Source organism: Palaemon carinicauda, chromosome 17, assembly GCF_036898095.1.
Source record: "Palaemon carinicauda isolate YSFRI2023 chromosome 17, ASM3689809v2, whole genome shotgun sequence".
Lineage (NCBI taxonomy): Eukaryota > Metazoa > Arthropoda > Malacostraca > Decapoda > Palaemonidae > Palaemon > Palaemon carinicauda.
The window spans coordinates 68,416,518-68,439,091 of NC_090741.1; the positions used below are offsets into that span (position 1 = coordinate 68,416,518).

Consider the following 22,574-nt stretch of genomic DNA (forward strand, 5'->3'; position numbering starts at 1 on the left):
TTCTGTAATGACAAAGCAGTGATTGAATAAAACAAATCTCTCCTCTAAAAAGGAGCTTAGTAGTAGACACATTTATTATGAAAGGTAGTATATTCTCTCTCTCTCTCTCTCTCTCTCTCTCTCTCTCTCTCTCTCTCTCTCTCTCTCTCTCTCTCTCTCTCTCTCAAGTGCTAAGGTTAGCCCTCGTGTATCATCCCAGTCGTCAATGGAGTTTCCTGGGTTGGGTTCCCAGAAGGAATCTGCGTTAAACTCCTTCAACTCAACGTGGGAGGGCTACCAAAGTAGCGTAAGCCTAAGAGAGAGGTGACGAGAATATGTCTTCTAGATGCGAGTACTCTCCGAAAAGACTCTCTAGAGCAGCTTCTTGAACTCTACTTGGGAGGGCTACCAAAAAAGTGCAAACCCAAGAAAGAGGTCAAAAGATGATCTACACTTTATATTGTCTAGAAGAAAGTAGTCTCCGAAAAGAGACACACGGGAAGCCCATGCTTCAATGAAGGGTCTCCGACAGAACGAATTGTTCCAGAAGAACTTCACCCCGGAAGGTTAAGTATCCAGGACTAAACCGTAGATGCTGAAAAAGGTTGCTGGTTCTCACTAGATAGAAGTCATTACTGTACCTCAATTTATTCTATTACTTATGTTTGTATCTCCTGTGTTCCAGGTGACTCATCAGTCATCCTTTTGAATAAATAAAGAATTATACAAGGAAGAGTGTCTTCTTTCTATGACTGACGAGTCACTTATGCCCCAATTCCAATCATCTTGACCATCATATTTCATTAAAAGCTGCACTGAATTTCTGGTGTTAGCTGGAATTACAACTAGCGGTAGTGGTGGCCGGTGGGTTTGACAATGCAGTTCCTGGTTCCTAAAACATTGACAGATTCCAGAGAGCGATGCTTATTTACCGGAACTCGGTAGACCCGGAAACTAAGATCTCGCCAGAGAGGGTCCTATTTGGCAGACCTATCAGAGACCCCATTCCCATCTCCTTAGAAAGATATTGCCCTCACAACTCAAGGTAAGAAACAATGAAGAACAGGGAAGTGGCCTTAGCAAAGTAAGGGAAGAATGTGCCCAGTGGCATAGGATTGCCAAATCAAATGCAATGCAACCATCAAGTGACATCAGATTACCCATCCCACAAGGTTTGTTGTGATTACTTCCTTCACAACAACACTGAATACCTGGTCCTGGTGAACAGATACTCCAATTGGCCCATGGTATTCAGATCTCATTCAGGAGCAGATTGTCTGATAAAGCACTTATGTGAATCATTTGTCACATTTGGAATCCCAGAAGAGCTAATTTCAGATGGAGGACCCCAATTGACATCTGGCAAGACTCAAGAATTCCAGTCATCTTGGAGTGTACACCGTCTCACCTCTTTTGCCAATCCCCAAGCTAATTGCAGAGCCGAGGTTGCAGTGAAAACCGTCAAGAGGATGCTCACTGACAACACAGGACCAGCTGGATCCCTCAACATTGACAGATTCCAAAGAGCGATGCTTATTTACTGGAACTCGATAAACACGGAAACGAAGACCTCGCCAGCAAGGGTCCTATTTAGCAGACCTATCAGAGAACCCATTCCCATCCCCTTGGGTAGATATTGCCCTCACAACACATGGCAAGAGACAATGAAGAACAGGGAAGTGGCCTTAGCAAAGCACCACTCACGAGAATGTGAGAAGTGGTCCTTACGTACCACACAACTGCCACCATTGAAAGTCGGGGATCATATATACTTACAGAACCTGGTCAGCAACCACCCTACACTCTGGGACCGCACTGGAGTGGTTATCGAGGTCTGCCAGTTCCATCAGTATGCTATTCTGGTCAATGGATCTGATAGAGTGACACTCAGAAATCGCCAACATCTTAGGAGATTCCAACCATCCCAGCCTCCTCGAGATAGGATTGATCCTGTACTAGGCACAACTCCCACAAACAGCTTCAACCAGCCCGCGAGCACCACACCTACCCTGACTGCAGTTGCAAAAGGTCCACCTGAGCCAGAAGCTGCACCAACTCCAGTTGAAGTCTCATATACAGAGCCATCGACTCCACAGCTCCCAACCCCAGGGACGACAGCTACAACTCCTATGCAGTTACCGGATTAACAGGAACCAGTCACCACTCCATCGGGTCTGTTCTTACCAGAGTCCGAAACTGTTCCACCAGTTACTAAGTTACCATTATCCCTGAGGCATCTTATGCCTAACAACAAACCAGACGTTAGGGAAATGGGGCCTTTAAGACAACATTTTAAGGATTAGTGTGACTTCACTTCAAGCCTAGGGTCTTTGGTGGGTCACAATAATACCCACCCCCTTGAAGAGAGATGTGGTCTCTATATTAAGTGCATGGAAGTGCCATTGATGAATGACCTTTAAGACACATATACGAGTTTTAATCAGGCAATGTGAACTGTTCAAGTGCTCCAAAAAAATATTGATATTTCATATTTTGGCAATCAGGCCTATTACAAAACTTTCACAACTTGCTGTTTCCAGCCCGTCAAGTTTTATTCGTACTCTTTAAAACTCCCCCCTCGGAAAGGAGATAGATAGATATATCATTACCTCGGTTTATTCTATTATTTATGTTTGTATACTGTATTCTATTAATTACGTTTGTATCTCCTGTGTTCCAGGTGACTCATCAGTCATCCTTTTGACTAAATAAAATGTTATACTGTACTAGGAAGAGTGTCTTCTTTCTACTGACAGCAACCTAGAGGAGAGCTGACTAGTGACGATCTGGAGCAGGCTTAGTGATGATCATAAGCCGGATAACAGCGTATGGCAAGGAAGCAAACAGCAAGCTAGCAAACAAGCAAGCGAGCGTCAAGTTGACTAACGGCAGGATGTCGCATAGCGAGAAAACGAAAGAGTTGTTGAATGTCAATCGGCGCAATTGGCAAGATGTTGGAGATCGTCTAGCCGTTGAATTGGTGATTGGCGAGCTGGCGAATCGGAGATCTGGCGACCACTGCGCAGAGGATCGCAAGCTTGCGATCAGCAGGATGCCGATCGGTGAGCCTGCAATTGGTTAGCTGGCGAATGGCGAGATGAAAATCTGAGATCTGTAATAGGCAAGTTGGCGGACGGCAAGCTAAGGATCGGCAATCGGGGATCAGGGAGCTGTAGGTAGGCTATCGTGGGGCTGAAAAACCACAGAATAGTTCGATGATCAGGGAGACGGACAGCGAAAGACAAGCAGGCAATCGACGAACTAGAGTTGAACAATCATCAATCAGCAAGAGGGATCAGTGATCTGACAATCAACGAAGAAGCTGGCGAAATCAGCAATCAGCGAACGAAGCACTGGCGTTCGGCAAGTTGACGTTCAGCAATGACAAGCTGCCAATCTGAGGTTGGCGACGAGGTCTGCTCCGAAGATGAAGAGCAGGAAATGGACGAATCCAATTTCCGCCAAAGGAATCCCCCAAAGAGAAGACCAAAACAGGACAACTATCATCAGCAGCCACAGTCGGCGATTCTCCCCACAAGCAGGAAGATTGCCGAACAGTGGCTTGTGGAGAGGGAACGTTCCAATGCCTGGAACAGAACCTCAGGGCAGTACTACCTGCTTCCCTTCAATGAGCTCTATTTCAAATTTAAGGCTGACATAAGGTGTTGCTTGAGAATTGAAGCCTTAGTTTATTTCTGGGTTCCCCCCCAGAAGGGGTTACATGAACGAATGACGGGAATTGACGAATCCAATTCTTACCATAGGAATCCCTTGAAGGGGAGATCGAAACAGGTGAAGGAAGACTCTCCCACACCCGGGAAGGCAACCAACATCTGCTGCCACTGACGGCATGCCCAAAGTCCAACTCTGGGTAGGCCGCAAGAAGTCTTCCTTCCGACGAACTTGCAGGAAGCAAGAGACATTAACATCTGAACAGAGGAGATAAGAAGATTCCCCAGAGGCGGAGGCCAGGCCACTGATCTTGGAGAACCGGGGGAGGCCACCAACCTAAGTTGTCCAACATCAAAGGGGAAGAGACCGAAGAGGTTTCTCCGCCCTCGAGAAATGCCGCACACACTGACAATAAACAAACAACAACGTTATTATTTTCATCATTACTTGCTAAGCTACAACCCTAGTTGGAAAAGCAGGATGCTATACGCCCAGGGGCTCTGACAGGGAAAATAGCCCAGTGAGGAAAGGAAACCCAGAAGAATATATTTTAAGAACGGTAACAACATTAAAATATATCCTGTACAAACTAGAGAAACTTTAACAAAACAAGGGGAAGAGAAATTAGATAGAAGTGTGCCCGAGTGTAACCTCAAGCAAGAGAACTCTAATCCACAACAGTGGAAGACCATGGTACACAAGCTAAGGCACTACCCAAGACTAGAGAATAATGGTTTGATTCTGGAGTGTCCTTCTCCTAGAAGACCTGCTTACCATAGCTAAAGTCTCTTTTCTACCCTTACCAAGAGGAAAGTACCCACTGAACAATTACAGTGCAGTAGTTAACCCCTTGGGAGAAGACGAATTGTTTGGTAATCATCCCTGTTGTTGTCAAGAGTATGAGGACAGAGGAGAATATGTAAAGCATAGGCCAGACTACTTGGTGCATTTGTAAGCTAAAGGAAAATGAACTGTAACCAGAGATAAGGATTCAATGTAGTACTGACAAAGGCCCCATAACTCTCTAGTGGTAGTATCTCAATGGGTGGCTGGTGCCCTAGCCAATCTACTACACTGTAATGAAAAGAAAAAATTTTATATATATAAATACACTATAACAATGTTTAAATATGTAAAAAAAAAACACAATTGAGAAGAAATGTAAAAAGTCAAAGGCCAGTAAAAAATAGAAAAAAAGTGATCAGATTACACAGATGTGTAAGAGAGGGGTGGCCAGGTACCCCAGCTCCCCCTTCTACCCCCTACCGCAAACTAACAGTAGGGTAGTTCCACCTTGCTAATAAGTCTTATGGCTAGTCTCAGCTTTACCGAAAGAATAATCCCTACACAGTAAATACCTTAAGGTTTGTTAGTGCAGGAACAACTAAATTTTCATTACCTTACTGATTAAGGTATTTCTGGGCGAGAGACCCGTGTCGCCCAGTGAAATGCTCCTTAAGCACCATTTCTAAGGTATATAACTGCTATATATTACTAGAGAAAAAATTGCATGGGAATGCCAGGTTGAACCCAGCTCGCTCACCTGTATAAGGTGTCGATATAATACTGGGGCGCGATAAATCACAACCAGAGGCCTCGCACCATTTAGATATCTCCTGTCAAAATCCCCGAACAGCGAGGTGCCGTTCAACCTCGTACTACTACTAGCCAACCCACGCCAGTGACGTCACTCCTTTATTAGCACGCAGTTTTATAACCGTTTTTTGTCTGGTGTGTGTATTTTGCTGGTTTTTCTCTGGTTTTACCTCAAAATGTTCGACTCCACTGTCACTACATCTAAGTTAAGTACCAGATCTATGAGTTTTGAGATTTTGGAGGAGGCCTTGCCCTTTTTTGTTTATATTATTCAGCTTATTATTCACGACCTTGCTGGGTTTCTCTCGGGCGGCTCCTTCCTTCCTCTCTCTCTCTCTCTCTCTCTCTCTCTCGTTCGTTCTTGAAGATTTTCAATAAGTCCTCCATGCCGATTGTTTCTCGTTATGAACTTTATGGATTGCCATGGTTCACACACCGTATCATTTTATTTTGTCCTGTTTTATGATAACAGTTATTTCATATTCATGTGCGTATTTTGGAGGTTGGCATGCCTGATCGCCATCGGCGTTCTTTTCCACACATCATATCTTAGCTTATTTACGTTCGCACGCCACGGACTTGCTTACCATTTTAACGTCATTCGTATGATTGCATTAGTTCGCCCTTGTACTTTCTTGTGTTCGGAGTAACCTCCTCACCCTGTTAAGGAGGCATCTGTGTGGACGACGAGTCCTGGGACCGGATGTTGTATGGGAACCGACTTGGAGAGATTCTTGACCTTCGTCCAAGGCTGTAGACTTTTCTTCAGGAGTGGGGGAAGGCGGGCAAGTCTGTCGCGGCGTTTTGCGATTGCTCTGGATCTCCACACACTGTTTATGTCCTTGAGTTTGGACCGTAGGACGATGTCTGTCACGGAGGCGAACTGCAAGGAACCTAGGATCCTCTCTTGGTTCCTTCTGGAGGTCAACTTCTCCCTGAGAAATTGTCTCGTCTTCCTTGCAATCTCCTTCCTTTTGGCTTTGGGGAGGCACAGCGTATGGGAGCATAGGTCCCATTGTAGACACAGCCATTGAAACTTGGTCTCCGGGACCAGGCGGGATTTTCCGAAGTTGACTTGGAATCCCAGTTGTCGAAGGGGAAGGTGAGGACTTTGTTCGTTGCTACGCGGCAATTCTGGGCCCTTTTTTCCCTCCTACCGTAAAGCATACTTTAACAGGTGGATAACATTAAGGGGGAGACTTGGGATATGCTACCTCTGCTGTTAACAAACCTACTTCTCAGGCATAATTTTTCAGCTGTACTTCCAAAGACTTAGGCACTCCTGATATTAGGAGCTCGATCCAGGAGCTCTACAATATTTGCCGTTAGTACGGTTTCTTATAGCAAGGGACCTAAAAACCTCAAACTCAACTCCTCTCTGTGAATGGAAAGGAGACATATTCCTGAACCAACATACAGACTATCAATGGAAGATGCTCGGTATGCACCAGTCCAGATGCAGAGCCCCATATTGTGAACAACAAAGTTTTTCAAGTAAAGTCTTAGTAACTAGCCCATAAATTTGACATGCTTAGTCTAACAAGCCCAGACACAAAGATTTATAAATTTCAAGTAAAGTTGTTCTATCAGCAACCCAATCAAATTCTGATGCAACTTTCAAAATGTTTAGTGATTTTCTAACCCTGATGGATAGGTCATTTATATGGGGACCACAGGTCATATTCTTGTCAAAAAATTACCCCTAAGAAACTTCCCTTTTGTTCATAGCAATTAGAAGCTTTTGACATGCTTGTAGTGCAGATGATCTACAACAATAAATTACAAAATCATCAACAAATAGTGATGTTTGTATGCCAGGAGGAAGGTGACTCATAAGATTATTGATAGCAACATCAAATACAGTCACACTCGGTACACTTTGTGGGACACCTTCTTGCATGTAGGATGATGATAGTTCCGACTCTATACTTACTTTAATTGAGCAGTTTGTTAAAAATTCTTCTATTAAAAAAAAAAAATATGTCCTCCTATACCCCACGAGGTCAACTGCTTTAAAATACTGCCCTTCCTGGTGGTGTCATACTCCTTTGAGGTTTAAAAAGACACCCAGCACCTGGTTTTGGTTAGAAAAGGCATTTGAAATTTCCCTTGCTATCATCAGTAAAAGGTCTAGCATTCTTCAGTTATTCCTTAAACCAAACTGCCTGTTTAATATAAGGCTTTTCTATTCTAGATACCACACAAGTCTGATGTTGATCATTCTCTCACATAATTTGCATATGAAACTAGTTAGGCTATAGGCTTATAATTAGATGCAGTTCTAGGTCTTTCCCAGACTTGTGGCTGCAAATTATGACTGAAGTATGTCATGAATCAGATGTATCGGAAGCCCATAGACAATTGAGGGTTCTAATAAAATTCCTAAGTATCCACTAGGAGATGTGAAATCATTTCATGTTGGATGCCATCCTCACCTGGGGCAGTCAAAGATAAGCTAGAGATAGCTTTTTGCATCTCCTTCACATTAAAAGTTATGTTAAGAGCTTCAGTATTGGAAGAAGCAGGAGGAACAACAGATGTTGTTCCTCTAATTTGTTGAAAAGCTGGGGAATAATTATCAGCACTTGGTACAAGAACGAAGTTCTTAGCAAGTATCTATGCTACATCTCTGGGGTCAGATATATATATTATCATTAGCTAAGCTACAACCCTAGTTAGAAAAGCAGGATGCTATAAGCCCAAGGGCTCCAACAAGGAAAAATAGCCCAGTGAGGAAAGGAAATAAGGAAATAAAAATTATGAGAAGTAATGAACAATTGAAATAAAATATCTTGAAAACAGTAACAAAAGTAAAACAGATATTTCATATATAAACTACAAAATGACTTATGTCAGCCTGTTCAACACAAGAACATTTTCCCTAAATATAATTGATGTATGAAAAAAAAATTGGAACTAAAAATTCAGGTAACAATTTCCTTATTTGAGCAACGTTGTGTTCATGAAACTACTGTACAGTATGTCAAATCCTTTGCAACCCGAGGTCTTACTGTAAATGTAGTTACCCACGTTTAATTCATCCATGAATATACAGTAATCTAAGATGCTCAATGTATCTGATGTGCATCTACTGCTTTGTGACCAAACTGTAATAGAAATCAAACTTCGGACCTTTGCAATTGCCCAATAGTATAGCAATAACCCCGTCTGATCAAGAAATCCTACTAGACGGAGTTGCCCTAGATAATGTCACTGAATTTACTTACCTAGGAGAAACTCACCAATAATGGAGACGACTCCCAAGAGATCAAAAGAAGAATTGGTATTGCAAAGAATGCAACCATCGCACTAAGCAATGTGTGGAAAGACAGACATATCACTCTAAACACAAAGAAGCTGCTTCTCAAATCACTAGTTTTCCCCATCGCATCATATGGCTGAGAATGTTGGGTTTTAAAAGCTACAGATCGGAAAAGATTAGAAAGTTTTGAACTATGGTGTTACAGAAGAGTCCTTAGGATAAGCTGGATTGAGAAAAAGACTAACGTGGAAGTTCTACAAAAGATCAATATCGAAAAAAGATTACTTGACATTTTAGATGAAAGAAAACTAACTTTTATTGGACACCAGGTTCGGAAACACAATAGTCTGGAAAGAACGCTACTAATTGGATCAATCTATGGTACAAGAACGAGAGGAAGGCCTAAAACTAGATTGAGTGACAATATCAAGGAGATATGCGGGCTAACGATGGTGAAGTTGGAAAGGATGGCTCAAGACCGGAATGAATGGAGAAGTTTTGTGCAGAGGGCCACGGCCGTTAGACATCGAACACCCCGTACTTGATGATGATAGCAATGACCATATTTCCGATTAATGTAGACCTACATGTACTTTGCACTCAAGAGCTGGTTAAAAAAATAAGCCTTGCTTGGCTATTTTCTAAGATTAAAAGTAAAAATCATAACTTGCTATACAATGAGAGTTACCATACTTATTAGCATGATTAAAGGGATGAGGAGACAAATCATCCTTGTCCCTGAAAGAACTCCAGCCCTCGGGGAAGATTAGGTTTGGATGCAGTCCTTGATTACCATAAACAAATTATAAACTAAAATCAGCTAGACTTTATGTACACTACTTTCTAAAATCAGATCTAATATTTCTGGTAATTGGGTAGAGAGAGGATCTGCCTCATTAAATTCCTTACTTCAAACAATTTATGGTAAATATATGATACTTTAATTTCTAGCCAAATACATGAACCATATATTTTTCTAAATCGCTATCTTGTGTTTTATGCATTTCTGACCATGATAATTAGGGCAAATCACCCGTTCACCAGTTTTTGGGCCCCCCTTATGTAAAGACAATTATGGGGGACCCCAGTGGGAAACCATGTTTTTTGGGGTGGGGAAATGTCAAATGTGTGATTTTCAGCAATAAACAGAAATGCAAAATAAGCCCAAGATAACCAGTTGGAAAAATACAGTATATGGCTTGTGTAAATGGTTGAAAATAGGCTAAAACGTAATTATTTAACTTTTGCGATTTGTTAAAGGGTACAGAACCTAACATACCCACCTAACCTAACCTGGTAGTTCCCAGGTCACAACCCCTAGCCAGGGGGAGCCCCCCAGGTCACAACCCCTAGCCAGGGGGACCCCAACCCCTCCCAGGTCACAATTCCTAGCGAGATGGAAACCCCCCCCCCCTTCCCAGGTCACAACCGCTAGCCGGACACCCACTTCCCAGGGCACAAACTAAAAGTAAATCACAAATAAATCCTTCCATTAAGAAAAAGTAAATCACAACCAATTCCTTACCTTATGACTGACATCATCGCCTTTTTTGTTTTCTTAGCAATCTTTACAAAACCTTTGCAGTAGAAAATGTGCTGGGCTTCACTGAAAATTAACGTCAGAATCGGACCTTTGAGGCCTTAATTCGCTGTTATTTTTTAATTTCACACGAGTATCAATAGCTTTACACTGAACGAAGAGCATTTCCTTCATAATCAATTGTGGACATAAACGAAATTACACTAAATTTTGAAATAGATTGATGTGCTTCCCTTAAGTTCACTCTTGGAGATGTCTTTAAACTGAAGACGAAGATGGGAAAAAAAGGGCTGTTGTAGAACAACATCCGGGAACTTATGAAGTAATTGTATGGTAAATTTACAGTTTCATCCATTATGGGGAAACTGGAATAAAAATATATTGTTGTTGCATCAGAAATAGTGTAGTTCCAACAAATTTAAAGTTTATTTTGACCCCAAACCATCCGATTTAGAGATTTACTATGTAATTGGAGTTAAAACAACAAGTTGTCCCAGAATGCAGAAAGACCCTACTTCATCCCAACAATTATGGGGGACACCAGGTGGGAACTGGGGTTTTGGGTCGGGGGGGGGGGGGGGGGGTCAAATGATATTTGCAATAAATGAATACTTATCCTTCCACCACCCCTCCCCCTATACCCCTATCTAGCCCTACCGGGGGGGGGGGGCCTCCGCCCCCTTGCGACCCCCCCTTAAGGCCACAGTGATTTTCAGGGCACTACTGAACCTAAGAAAACCCACCTAACCTAGCATAGGGGGCCCTGTATCCCTACCTAGGCCTACCAGGGGGGGGCCTCCGCTCCCCTTGGGACCCCCCCTTTAGGCCACAGTGATTTTCGGGACACTACCAAACCTAATACAACCACCTAACCTAGGGCCCTGTACCCCTACCTAGGCCTAGCCCCTGCGACCCCCCCCCCCCTTACAGCCACTACCTAACACATCCATCAAACCAAATCCAAAGTGATGGTACTGCTGTATACATCGTTATACTATCACCATTATAATATACTCTATAAATTAATGAAGCTTACCTTAAAATGTTGGTTCATAAAGATTTGTGCTGCTGCTTTGAGGAAAACGTGAAGCCGTTGGGAAGGTTCCTTGGCATGCAGGACAATTTTTATTTTGTAAAATTAATTATTGTCTCTGGCACAAATGCACTAGTTTTTCAACAAATTCATTGTAAGTTAGGAAACAGTCAGGACAAGAAGATGGAATTTCAACTTCTTGTGCAACAAGAGATGACGTGCTTTCTATGGTCTCCATGTCTAAGAATGAAATGAAATGCCTGGGAAGATAATGTATTGTCGCGCTGTGATTGGCCAACCATGTATGACGTCAAAGTGGACAGGCGCTGTGATTGGCCAAACGTGTAAGACTTCATAGTGGACTAGTTTGTCAGCAGATTATAGTGGTTACAGGGCTCATTTAAGCAAATACAAGACACAGTCAACAATAACAACAGACTTAGAAAAAATCTGGGAGGAAGACGAGTAGCGTGAGTTTGATCATCGATATATAAAGAACTAGGCATTTGCGACAGATAATATTTTACAGAAATACTACAAAAGACTTGCTTTACTCGGGAAAAATATTATTATAATAGATTTCCCATAATGGATGAAACTGTAATAATACCTAAGCTTTTAATTGGTTTAAAAAAACCATCTGACAAATACGTCATTGTAAATGCATAGAAAGCTCCGCAATCCATGGGAAAAAACACATGTGCAATAAGTCCCCTTCAATCTCTCAAATATAAACAATGGACTTAGTGAAAAACCTACTTCACATTTAAATTGACTAATATGCAAGTTATTATGCCCCAGCCCCCATTAAACATATAGAGAAAAACAACAAACTAGCCAGCACTCGTCCATTTCTTATAGCGAGTTCCATTTTCGCTAGCAATTAAACTAACATATATTAACCCAATTTATCATATTTGAAATTAATTTTATCTTGAATTAGGACAAGCTATGCTGGAGATCTATTTTGGCCAAACTCTTAATTATGAAGGAAATACGTCAAGATAGTAGCAAACGGCACATTTGACCATGTAAAACTTAAAATACTCTTAAATTACAGTAATTGTAATAGAAAATGGTTGTAGATTAGCTAGTAATAATAATAACAATAATAAGAAATCATTAGACAAGTGGATAGATGCAAACTTAGCCTTAATGGAATTCAAGAAGACATAAGGTAAAAGGAAAGAGCAAACAAAAATTATGACAACTACGATGATAAAATACCTAACCCAAACACCTCCAACATCATTAGCATCTCAGAACAGCATTATCATCAGCCCCTTCAACTCTATCTTGTCACTCCGCAACATAGTTTACATTAAAGTCCCACCTAACATATATTAGAACAATATCATTACTTTGCTGTGGTTTTAACCCCTCAAAATGCATTATTAACTGAACAATGTATATCTGAATGGTGCACGTGTAAACATATACAGTATTAGTTATCCATAATTAATTAGAAACGAAGGTTTTATTATTGAAGTCTACCAGCCTTTGGCCAAATCTAAGCTAAGTGAGTCTTATTAGTTAGTTAGGCCAGACGGGGTGTAAAAATGTTATTTTCATTAGTAAAATAAATTTTTGAATATACTTACCCGATGATCATGTAGCTGTCAACTCCGTTGCCCGACAGAAATCTACGGTCGGGATACGCCAGCGATCGCTATACAGGTGGGGGTGTACACAACAGCGCCATCTGTGAGTAGGTACTCAAGTACTTCTTGTCAACAAGAACTCAATTTTCTCCTCGGTCCACTGGTTCTCTATGGGGAGGAAGAGAGGGTCCTTAAATTCATGATCATCGGGTAAGTATATTCAAAAATTTATTTTACTAATGAAAATAACATTTTTCAATATTAATCTTACCCGATAATCATGTAGCTGATTCACACCCAGGGTGGTGGGTGGAGACCAGCATACATGTTAACAAAGAAGCTAAGTATCCCGTATTTTATTTTAGCAGTTATTCAAAATAACAAACATAAAATAAATAAGTACCTGGTAAGGAAGTCGACTTGAACCATTACTCTGCCTTTTTTAAGTACGTCTTCCTTACTGAGCCTAGCGGTCCTCTTAGGATGCTGAACGACTCCTAGGTGCTGAAGTATAAAGGGCTGCAACCCATACTAAAGGACCTCATCACAACCTCTAACCTAGGCGCTTCTCAAGAAAGAATTTGACCACCCGCCAAATCAACCAGGATGCGGAAGGCTTCTTAGCCTTCCGTACAACCCAATAAAACAACAATAAAAAGTATTCAAGAGAAAGATTAAAAAGGTTATGGGATTATGGGAATGTAGTGGCTGAGCCCTCCCCTACTACTGCACTCGCTGCTACGAATGGTCCCAGGGTGTAGCAGTTCTCGTAAAGAGACTGGACATCTTTGAGATAGAATGATGCGAACACTGACTTGCTTCTCCAATAGGTTGCATCCATAACACTCTGCAGAGAACGGTTCTGTTTGAAGGCCACTGAAGTAGCCACAGCTCTAACTTCATGTGTCCTTACCTTCAGCAAAGCAAGATCTTCTTCCTTCAGATGAGAATGAGCTTCTCTAATCAGAAGCCTGATGTAGTAAGAAACTGCGTTCTTAGACATCGGTAGAGAAGGCTTCTTGATAGAACACCATAAAGCTTCTGATTGTCCTCGTAATGGCTTTGACCGTCTTAAATAGTACTTGAGGGCTCTTACTGGGCAAAGTACTCTCTCTAGTTCGTTCCCCACCAAGTTGGACAGGCTTGGGATCTCGAACGACTTAGGCCAAGGACGGGAAGGAAGCTCGTTTTTAGCCAAAAAACCGAGCTGCAAGGAACATGTAGCCGTTTCAGATGTAAAACCTATGTTCCTGCTGAAGGCGTGGATCTCACTGACTCTTTTAGCTGTTGCTAAGCAAACGAGGAAAAGAGTTTTTAATGTGAGGTCTTTAAAAGAGGCTGATTGGAGCGGTTCAAATCTAGATGACATTAGGAACCTTAAAACCACGTCTAGGTTCCAGCCTGGTGTGGACAACCGACGTTCCTTTGAGGTCTCAAAAGACCTAAGGAGGTCCTGTAGATCTTTGTTGGTGGAAAGATCCAAGCCTCTGTGGCGGAACACCGCTGCCAACATACTCCTGTAACCCTTGATCGTAGGAGCTGATAGGGATCTTACGTTCCTTAGATGTAACAGGAAGTCAGCAATCTGGGTTACAGTGGTACTGGTTGAGGAAACTGCATTCGCCTTGCACCAGCTTCGGAAGACTTCCCATTTAGACTGATAGACTCTGAGAGTGGATGTCCTCCTTGCTCTGGCAATCGCTCTGGCTGCCTCCTTCGAAAAGCCTCTAGCTCTTGAGAGTCTTTCGATAGTCTGAAGGCAGTCAGATGAAGAGCGTGGAGGTTTGGGTGTACCTTCTTGACGTGAGGTTGACGCAGAAGGTCCACTCTTAGAGGAAGAGTCCTGGGAACGTCCACTAGCCATTGCAGTACCTCGGTGAACCATTCTCTCGCGGGCCAGAGGGGAGCAACCAACGTCAACCGTGTCCCTTCGTGCGAGGCGAACTTCTGAAGTACCTTGTTGACAATCTTGAACGGCGGGAACGCATACAGGTCGAGATGGGACCAATCCAGCAGAAAGGCATCCACGTGAACTGCTGCTGGGTCTGGAATCGGAGAACAATACATCGGGAGCCTCTTGGTCATCGAGGTAGCGAATAGATCTATGGTGGGCTGACCCCACAGGGCCCATAGTCTGCTGCAAACATTCTTGTGAAGGGTCCACTCTGTGGGGATGACCTGACCCTTCCGGCTGAGGCGATCTGCCATGACATTCATATCGCCCTGAATGAACCTCATTACCAGCAAAAGCCTTCGATCTTTTGACCAAATGAGGAGGTCCCTTGCGATCTCGAACAACTTCCTCGAATGAGTCCCTCCTTGCTTGGAGATGTAGGCCAAGGCTGTGGTGTTGTCGGAGTTCACCTCCACCACCTTGTTTAGCTGGAGGGACTTGAAGTTTATCAAGGCCAGATGAACTGCCAACAACTCCTTGCAATTGATGTGAAGTGTCCTTTGCTCCTGATTCCACGTGCTCGAGCATTCCTGTCCGTCCAGTGTCGCACCCCAGCCCGTGTCCGATGCGTCCGAGAAGAGACGGTGGTCGGGGGTCTGAACAGCTAATGGCAGACCTTCCTTGAGAAGAATGTTGTTCTTCCACCACGTTAGCATAGACCTCATCTCTTCGGAAACAGGCACTGAGACCGCCTCTAGCGTCATGTCCTTTCTCCAGTGAGCAGCTGGACGATACTGAAGGGGGCGGAGGTGGAGTCTCCCTAACTTGATGAACTGGGCCAGCGATGATAATGTCCCTGTTAGACTCATCCACTGACTGACCGAACATCGGTTCCTTCTCAGCATGCTCTGGATGAATTCTAGGGCTTGTTTGATCCTTGGGGCCGACGGAAAAGCCCGAAAAGCTCGACTCTGAATCTCCATACCTAGATAGACAATGGTCTGGGATGGGACGAGCTGGGACTTCTCTGTATTGACCAGGAGGCCCAATTCCTTGGTCAGATCCATAGTCCATCTGAGATTCTCCAGACAGCGACGACTTGTAGGAGCTCTTAAAAGCCAGTCGTCCAAATAGAGGGAGGCTCTGATGTCTGCCAAGTGAAGGAATTTGGCAATACAGTATTCCTCATCAGTCTGGTAAACACAAGAGGTGCCGTGCTTAGGCCAAAGCACAGGGCTTGGAACTGGTACACAACCTTTCCAAAGACGAACCTTAGGAAAGGTTGGGAGACTGGATGGATGGGGACGTGAAAGTACGCGTCTTTCAGGTCTAACGAGACCATCCAGTCCTCCTTCCTGACCGCTGCTAGGACCGACTTCGTCGTCTCCATCGTGAACGTCTGCTTGGTGACAAAAGCGTTGAGAGCACTGACGTCCAGCACCGGTCTCCAACCTCCTGTCTTCTTCGCTACCAGGAAGAGACGGTTGTAGAAGCCCGGGGATTGATGATCCCGGACTATGACCACCGCTTCCTTTTGTAGCAAGAGCGACACCTCTTGTTGCAACACTAGCCTCTTGTCCTTCTCCTTGTAGTTGGGAGAGATGTTGATGGGAGATGTAGCTAGAGGGGGACTGCGGCAGAACGGAATTCTGTATCCCTCCCTTAGCCACTTCACAGACTGAGCGTCTGCACCTCTGCTCTCCCAAGCTTGCCAGAAGGTCTTGAGCCTGGCTCCCACTGCTGTCTGGAGAGGAAGGAAGTCAGAACTTGCCTTTTGCGGACTTGGAACCCTTCTTGGATTTGCCACGGTGACTGTCGGCACGAGTACCTCCTCTGCTGGAGGTTCTGCCACGAAAGGGCGGGATGAACCTAGTAGCAGGTGTGTCTACTGCTGCAGGGCGGAAGGGTCTAGGCACGGAAGGTAAGGTTTTAGCCTTAAGTGCAGAAGATGCCATAAGATCATGGGTATCCTTCTGGATAAAGGAGGCAGCCATCCCTTTGACCAGCTCCTCCGGAAACAGAAACTTGGAGAGAGGAGCAAACAACAACTCTGACTTCTGGCAAGGAGTGATACCAGCCGATAAGAAGGAGCAAAGATGTTCTCTCTTCTTAAGCACACCCGACACGTAAGAAGCCGAAAGTTCACCAGACCCATCCCGAATGGCTTTGTCCATGCAAGACATGATCAGCTTGGCAGAGTCCTTATCCGAAGGGGAAGTCTTCCTGCTTAAGGCTCCCAAACACCAATCGAGGAAGTTGAAGATCTCGAAGGCATGAAAGACTCCCTTCAACAGATGATCCATGTCGGAAAAGGACCAGCAGATCTTCGATCGTCTCATAGCCAACCTGCGGGGAGAGTCAACCAGACTTGAGAAGTCGCCCTGGGCAGAGGCAGGAACTCCCAAGCCGGGTTCCTCTCCCGTGGCATACTTAGAAGCAAGTTTGGTAGGAGGAAAGATGAAAGCAGTCTTTCCCAGTTGCTTCTTGGAATCCAACCACTCTCCCAAAACCCTCAAAGCTCTCTGAGAATATCGTGCGAGAACAAGCTTGGTGAAGGCAGGAGCAGCAGACTGCATGCCCAGAGCAAACTCGGAGGGAGGAGAGCGAGGGGTTGCAGACACAAACTGCTCAGGATACAAGTCCCTGAACAAGGCAAGGACTTTACGAAAGTCTAAGGAGGGAGGCGTAGACTTGGGCCCTTCAAAGTCGGAGTGCGGTTCATCCAAATGTGCAGCTTCGTCATCTGATACTCCATCGTCCGAAAGCTGAGTAGGAAGTGGCAAAGGCAGAGCAGAAAGCTGAACGGCTGAATCCGGCAGTACGGGTGCATGCGTAGCTGCTGCGGATCCAACATCATGCCGCTGCTGGTCAGTCTGCGAGCTGGCAACAACAAACGCAGAGTGCTGGTGCGTGGGAGGGGTTGCGGAGCATGCTGTATGGTATGCGGAGCATGCTGTATGGTATGCGGAGCATGTTGTATGGTATGCGGAGCATGCCGCATGGGTTGCGGAGCATGCCGCATAGAGTCAGAACCCGGCAGCTCTACAGCACCTGCCCACTGCTGATGCGGTAGCTCACGCATGTCAACGGATGGTGCGGCAAGAACATGCGTCTGGCAGAGTGGACTGCGCATCGGTGGTGGAGCTCTCACAGGTGGAGTGTGGGAGCAGGCAGCCGCAGTATCTGCTGAGCGCACAACCTCGGCGGGTTGTAGGTTAACAGGCGCAGTGTCAACCCTCTCAGCATGATACTCCTGCATGAATGCAGCAAGCTGAGACTGCATAGTCTGCAGCATGGACCACTTAGGGTCTACCGTGGTTGGAGCAGTAGCCTGTTGTGGAACCACTCTACCTCTCTTGGGAGGTGTGCAGTTATCGGAAGACTGCGGCGAGTCCGAACTGACCCAGTGGCTACACCTGGGCCGTTGGACTCGCTCGGAAGGGACCTTACGTTTGAGCGGTCGTGAAACCTTGGTCCATCGTTTCCTCCTGGAAACTTCTTCCACAGACGAGGAATGTAAGGGCTCATTCGTCTGTTTGTGGATGGGACGATCTTTGACAGATACGTCCGCAACCACTGAGGATACATCCGTGCGCCGATCAAGGCCTGCCGAACCCTTTGGTCCTTCGACATTGCTTCTCCCCTGGGCTTGGGAGCTTGCAAGAGGTCCCGGACTGGGAGAACGACTGGCACGCACAGATGTACCCTCATGCGCAACACTGACACTGACACTTTTCACATCATTAGCACTGATAACACTTTCCACTGCACTTTTCGCTTTCAGCTCTTTGACATCTGCCAAAAGCTGATTACGGTCCTGAGCCAAAGACTCCACTCTGTCACCGAGAGCCTGAATGGCACGCATCATATCCGCCATGGATGGCTGAGCACTAGTAGCAGGTTCAGGAGTCACCACTACAGGGGAAGGAAAAGGTTGAGGGGCATGGGGAGAGGAAAAATCCACAGAGCGAGAAGAACTCCTCCTGATTCTCTCCTTCTCTAACCTACGTGCATTTTTAAGGAATTCGTTAAAATCGAATTCCGAAAGCCCAGCGCATTCCCCACATCGATCTTCCAATTGACAGGATTTACCCCTACAATTGGAACAAACGGTGTGAGGATCTATAGAGGCCTTCGGAAGATGCCTAGCACAAGTCCTAACGCTACACTGCCTGTACTTAGGGACTTGAGACTGGTCAGACATCTTGAATTGTAGAAGTAGTCAAGGGGGAATTCCAAAATCTAGCAAAGTTCGTTAACAATTAATCCAAATTAATTCCAAAAGCTTGCTAAGCTAATGATAAAGCTTCCTGAATAGCGAAGGCTAAATTCTAGAGTGAATACATCACCAAATCGTGAACAATAACTCCAGAATCAACAGCGTATCCAAGTCTCCTCTCTGTACCTCGTGTTACCAGGTTGGTTGTAGTGTAAATTTGTGTGAAAGACATGTAGTTTTTTATATCAGTTTAATTTAGAGATCCTTGTGATTGGGGATCTGAATCCCGAGTTAAATTAGAATACGGATATTTGGTATGTGATTCGTTGTGAATTGAATTCGAATTGTCACTATTTTCAGTTTTTTTTGGAGTCCGGTGTGGACTTTGTGCTTGAAGAGCACGTGTCACATTACCAAGAGTCAGCCTTGTTTTTCATTAAGTCGTGTGAATGCTTAAGAATGTTGTTTGTCTTGTATCAGAGTTTATTCTTATAATAAAATTGTAAATTTTGTCGCCGTATTTTAGTTAACTCCTGGAAGGTTTTGGGAATCTTGCCTCTTCAAGGAATTGCGATCCACCCAGTACATCGGGCAGATTTAATAAACTGGTGAAAATCACAACATTAGTGTCGGGCCCATTCGTCAAGAAGCTGTCGTGACCGACTGACCGGCCCGGTCAGTTAATCTGTGCACCTCTGGCTCACCCTCACCCCTCTCTCCCAAAACTCGACTCACAAAAGACTGGTACCGGTCGGAGAGATTGGGAAGAGGACCCTGGTATACCATAGTTGCAGCCAAAGTGAGAATTCTTGGGGTGAGCCAGTGCAAAGTGCCAACTAGTGCGACAACCAGGTCAACAGCTATCACGGGCATAGGACTGATCTTCAAAGGAGTGCAGGTACTACTACAAATGGCCATAGTTATTCCCCCATTTTTTAGCTTAGACTAATTTTAACTTGATAGGGAACCTGGCTAATTACAACATTCGGACTGTGTGCGGTGGGATTATGTGTAAATATTTTTTCGATATTAATTCTTGATTTGAGACTAGCACAGTCTCTGAGTCACATTGGCCATATGTCCGACCTCATTTTTTATTATTGCAGACCACATGTCTAATCAATCATTTGGTTAATGTCTAGGAGAGGGCCGCATGAAGATATAAGTGATATTCAATTTATTTTTACTAGAATGTGTAGGAATGTATGTAAATAGTGGTATACGAGTGAGGTACAGTAATTTAGTGAAAATCAATATTAGTCGAAATATCGACGATCAAACTCACGCTACTCTTGTCTTCCTCACAGATTTTTTCTAAGTCTGTTGTTATTGTTGACTGTGTCTTGGTTTTGCTCAAATGAGCCCTGTAACCACTATAATCCGCAGACAAACTAGTCCACTATGAAGTCTTACACGTTTGGCCAATCACAGCGCCTATCCACTATGATGTCATACATGTTTGGCCAATCACAGCGCGACAATACATTCTCTTACCCAGGCATTTCATTTCGTTCTTAAACATGGAGGCCATAGTAAGCACTTCATCTCATGTTGCACAAGAAGTTGAAATTCCATCTTCTTGTCCTGACTGTTTCCTAACTTACAATGAATTTGTTGAAAAACTAGTGCATTTGTGCCAGAGACAATAATTAATTTTACAAAATAAAAATTGTCCTGCATGCCAAGGAACCTTCCCAACGGCTTCACGTTTTCCTCAAAGCAGCAGCACATCTTTATGAACCAACATTTTAAGGTAAGCTTCATTAATTTATAGAGTATATTATAATGGTGATAGTATAACGATGTATACAGCAGTACCATCACTTTGGATTTGGTTTGATGGATGTATTCGGTAGTGTCCTTAAGGGGGGGGGGGTCGCAAGCCGGTAAGGGTACAGGGCCCCTAAGCTAGGTTAGGTGGGTGTAGGCCTATTAGGTTCGGTGGTGCCCTGAAAATCAGTGGCCTTAAGGGGGGTCGCAAGGGGGCTAGAGTAGGCCATAAATTACCTTATGTTCACGTGTGGAGTTCTCCGGCCTCTGGTCAGTAAAATTTCCCCCTTTGGTATTTAAGAGTGATGGTTAGTGAACTGTGGTAGTAAAGTCATTAACAGGTTGTTTGTGCTAAAGAGTAAGTGCTCATAATCCTCCCCTGTTGATCTTTGATTAACGACCATTAGGGAGGCTTTCCCGGACTAAGTTCCCACTCAGAACACAAAATGCAACATAACACTTTCTCATGTCAAGTAAATAGCAAAATGTCCCAACCAATTATATACGGTAAAATTACAATATTGAAATGTTATATGCACAGGAAGTCTTAGTATCAACATACCTTCAACAAGCCCAGCGAAAGTGTGTCCTCACCACAACGCAACTGTCACTTAAATGTCAACTAAATTCACTTTGCTTTCAGGTAACACTGCGCAAAGTTACCGAAAGTATTGCCAGATGGGTTAGTCTACACCAGTTGTCAGAAATGGAAATTTGTCCCTAGATTTGGGAATTTTGGGCGTCTGATGGGGATTTCTGTACGAATTTTAATGAAGAAACAAAGACGAGTAAACCTCTATATTGTTGCAATTAGTTTGCTTGCGCTTATATGAAGTATATTGACTAATTTCCATATTAGTTAAGCCTACACGATCAAGACAGAAGAGAATATGTATGTGGAAACTGGGATTTTTAAGCTGTTTTGGGGATTTTTTATATCGAGTTTTGAGGATTTTTATACTATCCCTCCTTGAGACTACATCCTCTTAAGTCATGATAAAAAAATCCCCATTTCTACAAATATATTTTCTTCTGATCCTGTAGGCTTTACTAATATAGAACTTATTAATTATTCTTCATATAATTGCTAGTAAACTAATTGCAACGATATAAAGGTTTACTCATCTCTGTTTTCTTCTTCATAGATATATGTATAGAATATCCCCATCAAACACCCAAAATTCCCAAATCTAAGGATAAATCTCCATAGTTGGCGACATCGCATAAGGTAAGAGTTGACAGATTTTCCTGAAAAAACAAAGAATAAAGAGACCAAACTTTTATCCTTGACATGAACCATGTAGATGTCTTCTTGAAATAATATTAATAAATACAGTATACATATATTGTGGACTGGATTAACGTTGCCACAATTGTCTTATTTCACAATGGCCATTCATGCTTCATATAATAATAATAATAATAATAATAATAATAATAATAATAATAATAATAATAATAATAATAATAATAATAATAATAATAATAATAATAATAATAATAATAATAATTATTATTATTATCATTATTATTATTATCATCGCAAACATAGTTACACACTTTTCTCGTAATATTACGTCACTCAGATTTTATTTCCAAATAAAGTGGACCATTTTCTATAAACGATTGAAAGGGCAGACATTTATATCCATCCGATAATTAAAATGTAGAAATTAAACATTGTTCACAAAAAAAAAAAAAAAAAAAAAAAAAAAAAAAAAAAAAAAAAAAATACCGTTGCATCGATATTAGTCCGTTGCAAGAAAAAAAAAAGCTACTTCAGATATGCCCTTCCACTATTTATGGTTTTTCTGTGCCGGTCCACACCCACAAATTTTCTTAGCGAGTCGATCTATCGTCTTCTCTCACTGTCCCTGCTTCTTTTGCGATCGTTAAGGACCCAATCTATTATTCGTGATGTCCATCTAATATCTGTAATTCTCTAAATGTCCTGCCTGTGTCCATTTCTTTTTCTTACATGTTAGAATATCCTTTACTTTAGTTTGAT

At 43.2% G+C, this 22,574-nt stretch overlaps 1 protein-coding gene across 1 annotated transcript; it reads left to right on the forward strand.

Annotated features, from left to right (window-relative positions):
• The first annotated feature begins 1,223 nt into the window (after positions 1 to 1,223).
• LOC137656412 (uncharacterized) lies at positions 1,224 to 2,126 on the forward strand. Its single transcript, XM_068390589.1, has one exon. It carries the CDS (start codon positions 1,224 to 1,226, stop codon positions 2,124 to 2,126), a length of 903 nt encoding a protein of 300 aa, XP_068246690.1.
• The last annotated feature ends 20,448 nt before the right edge of the window (positions 2,127 to 22,574 follow it).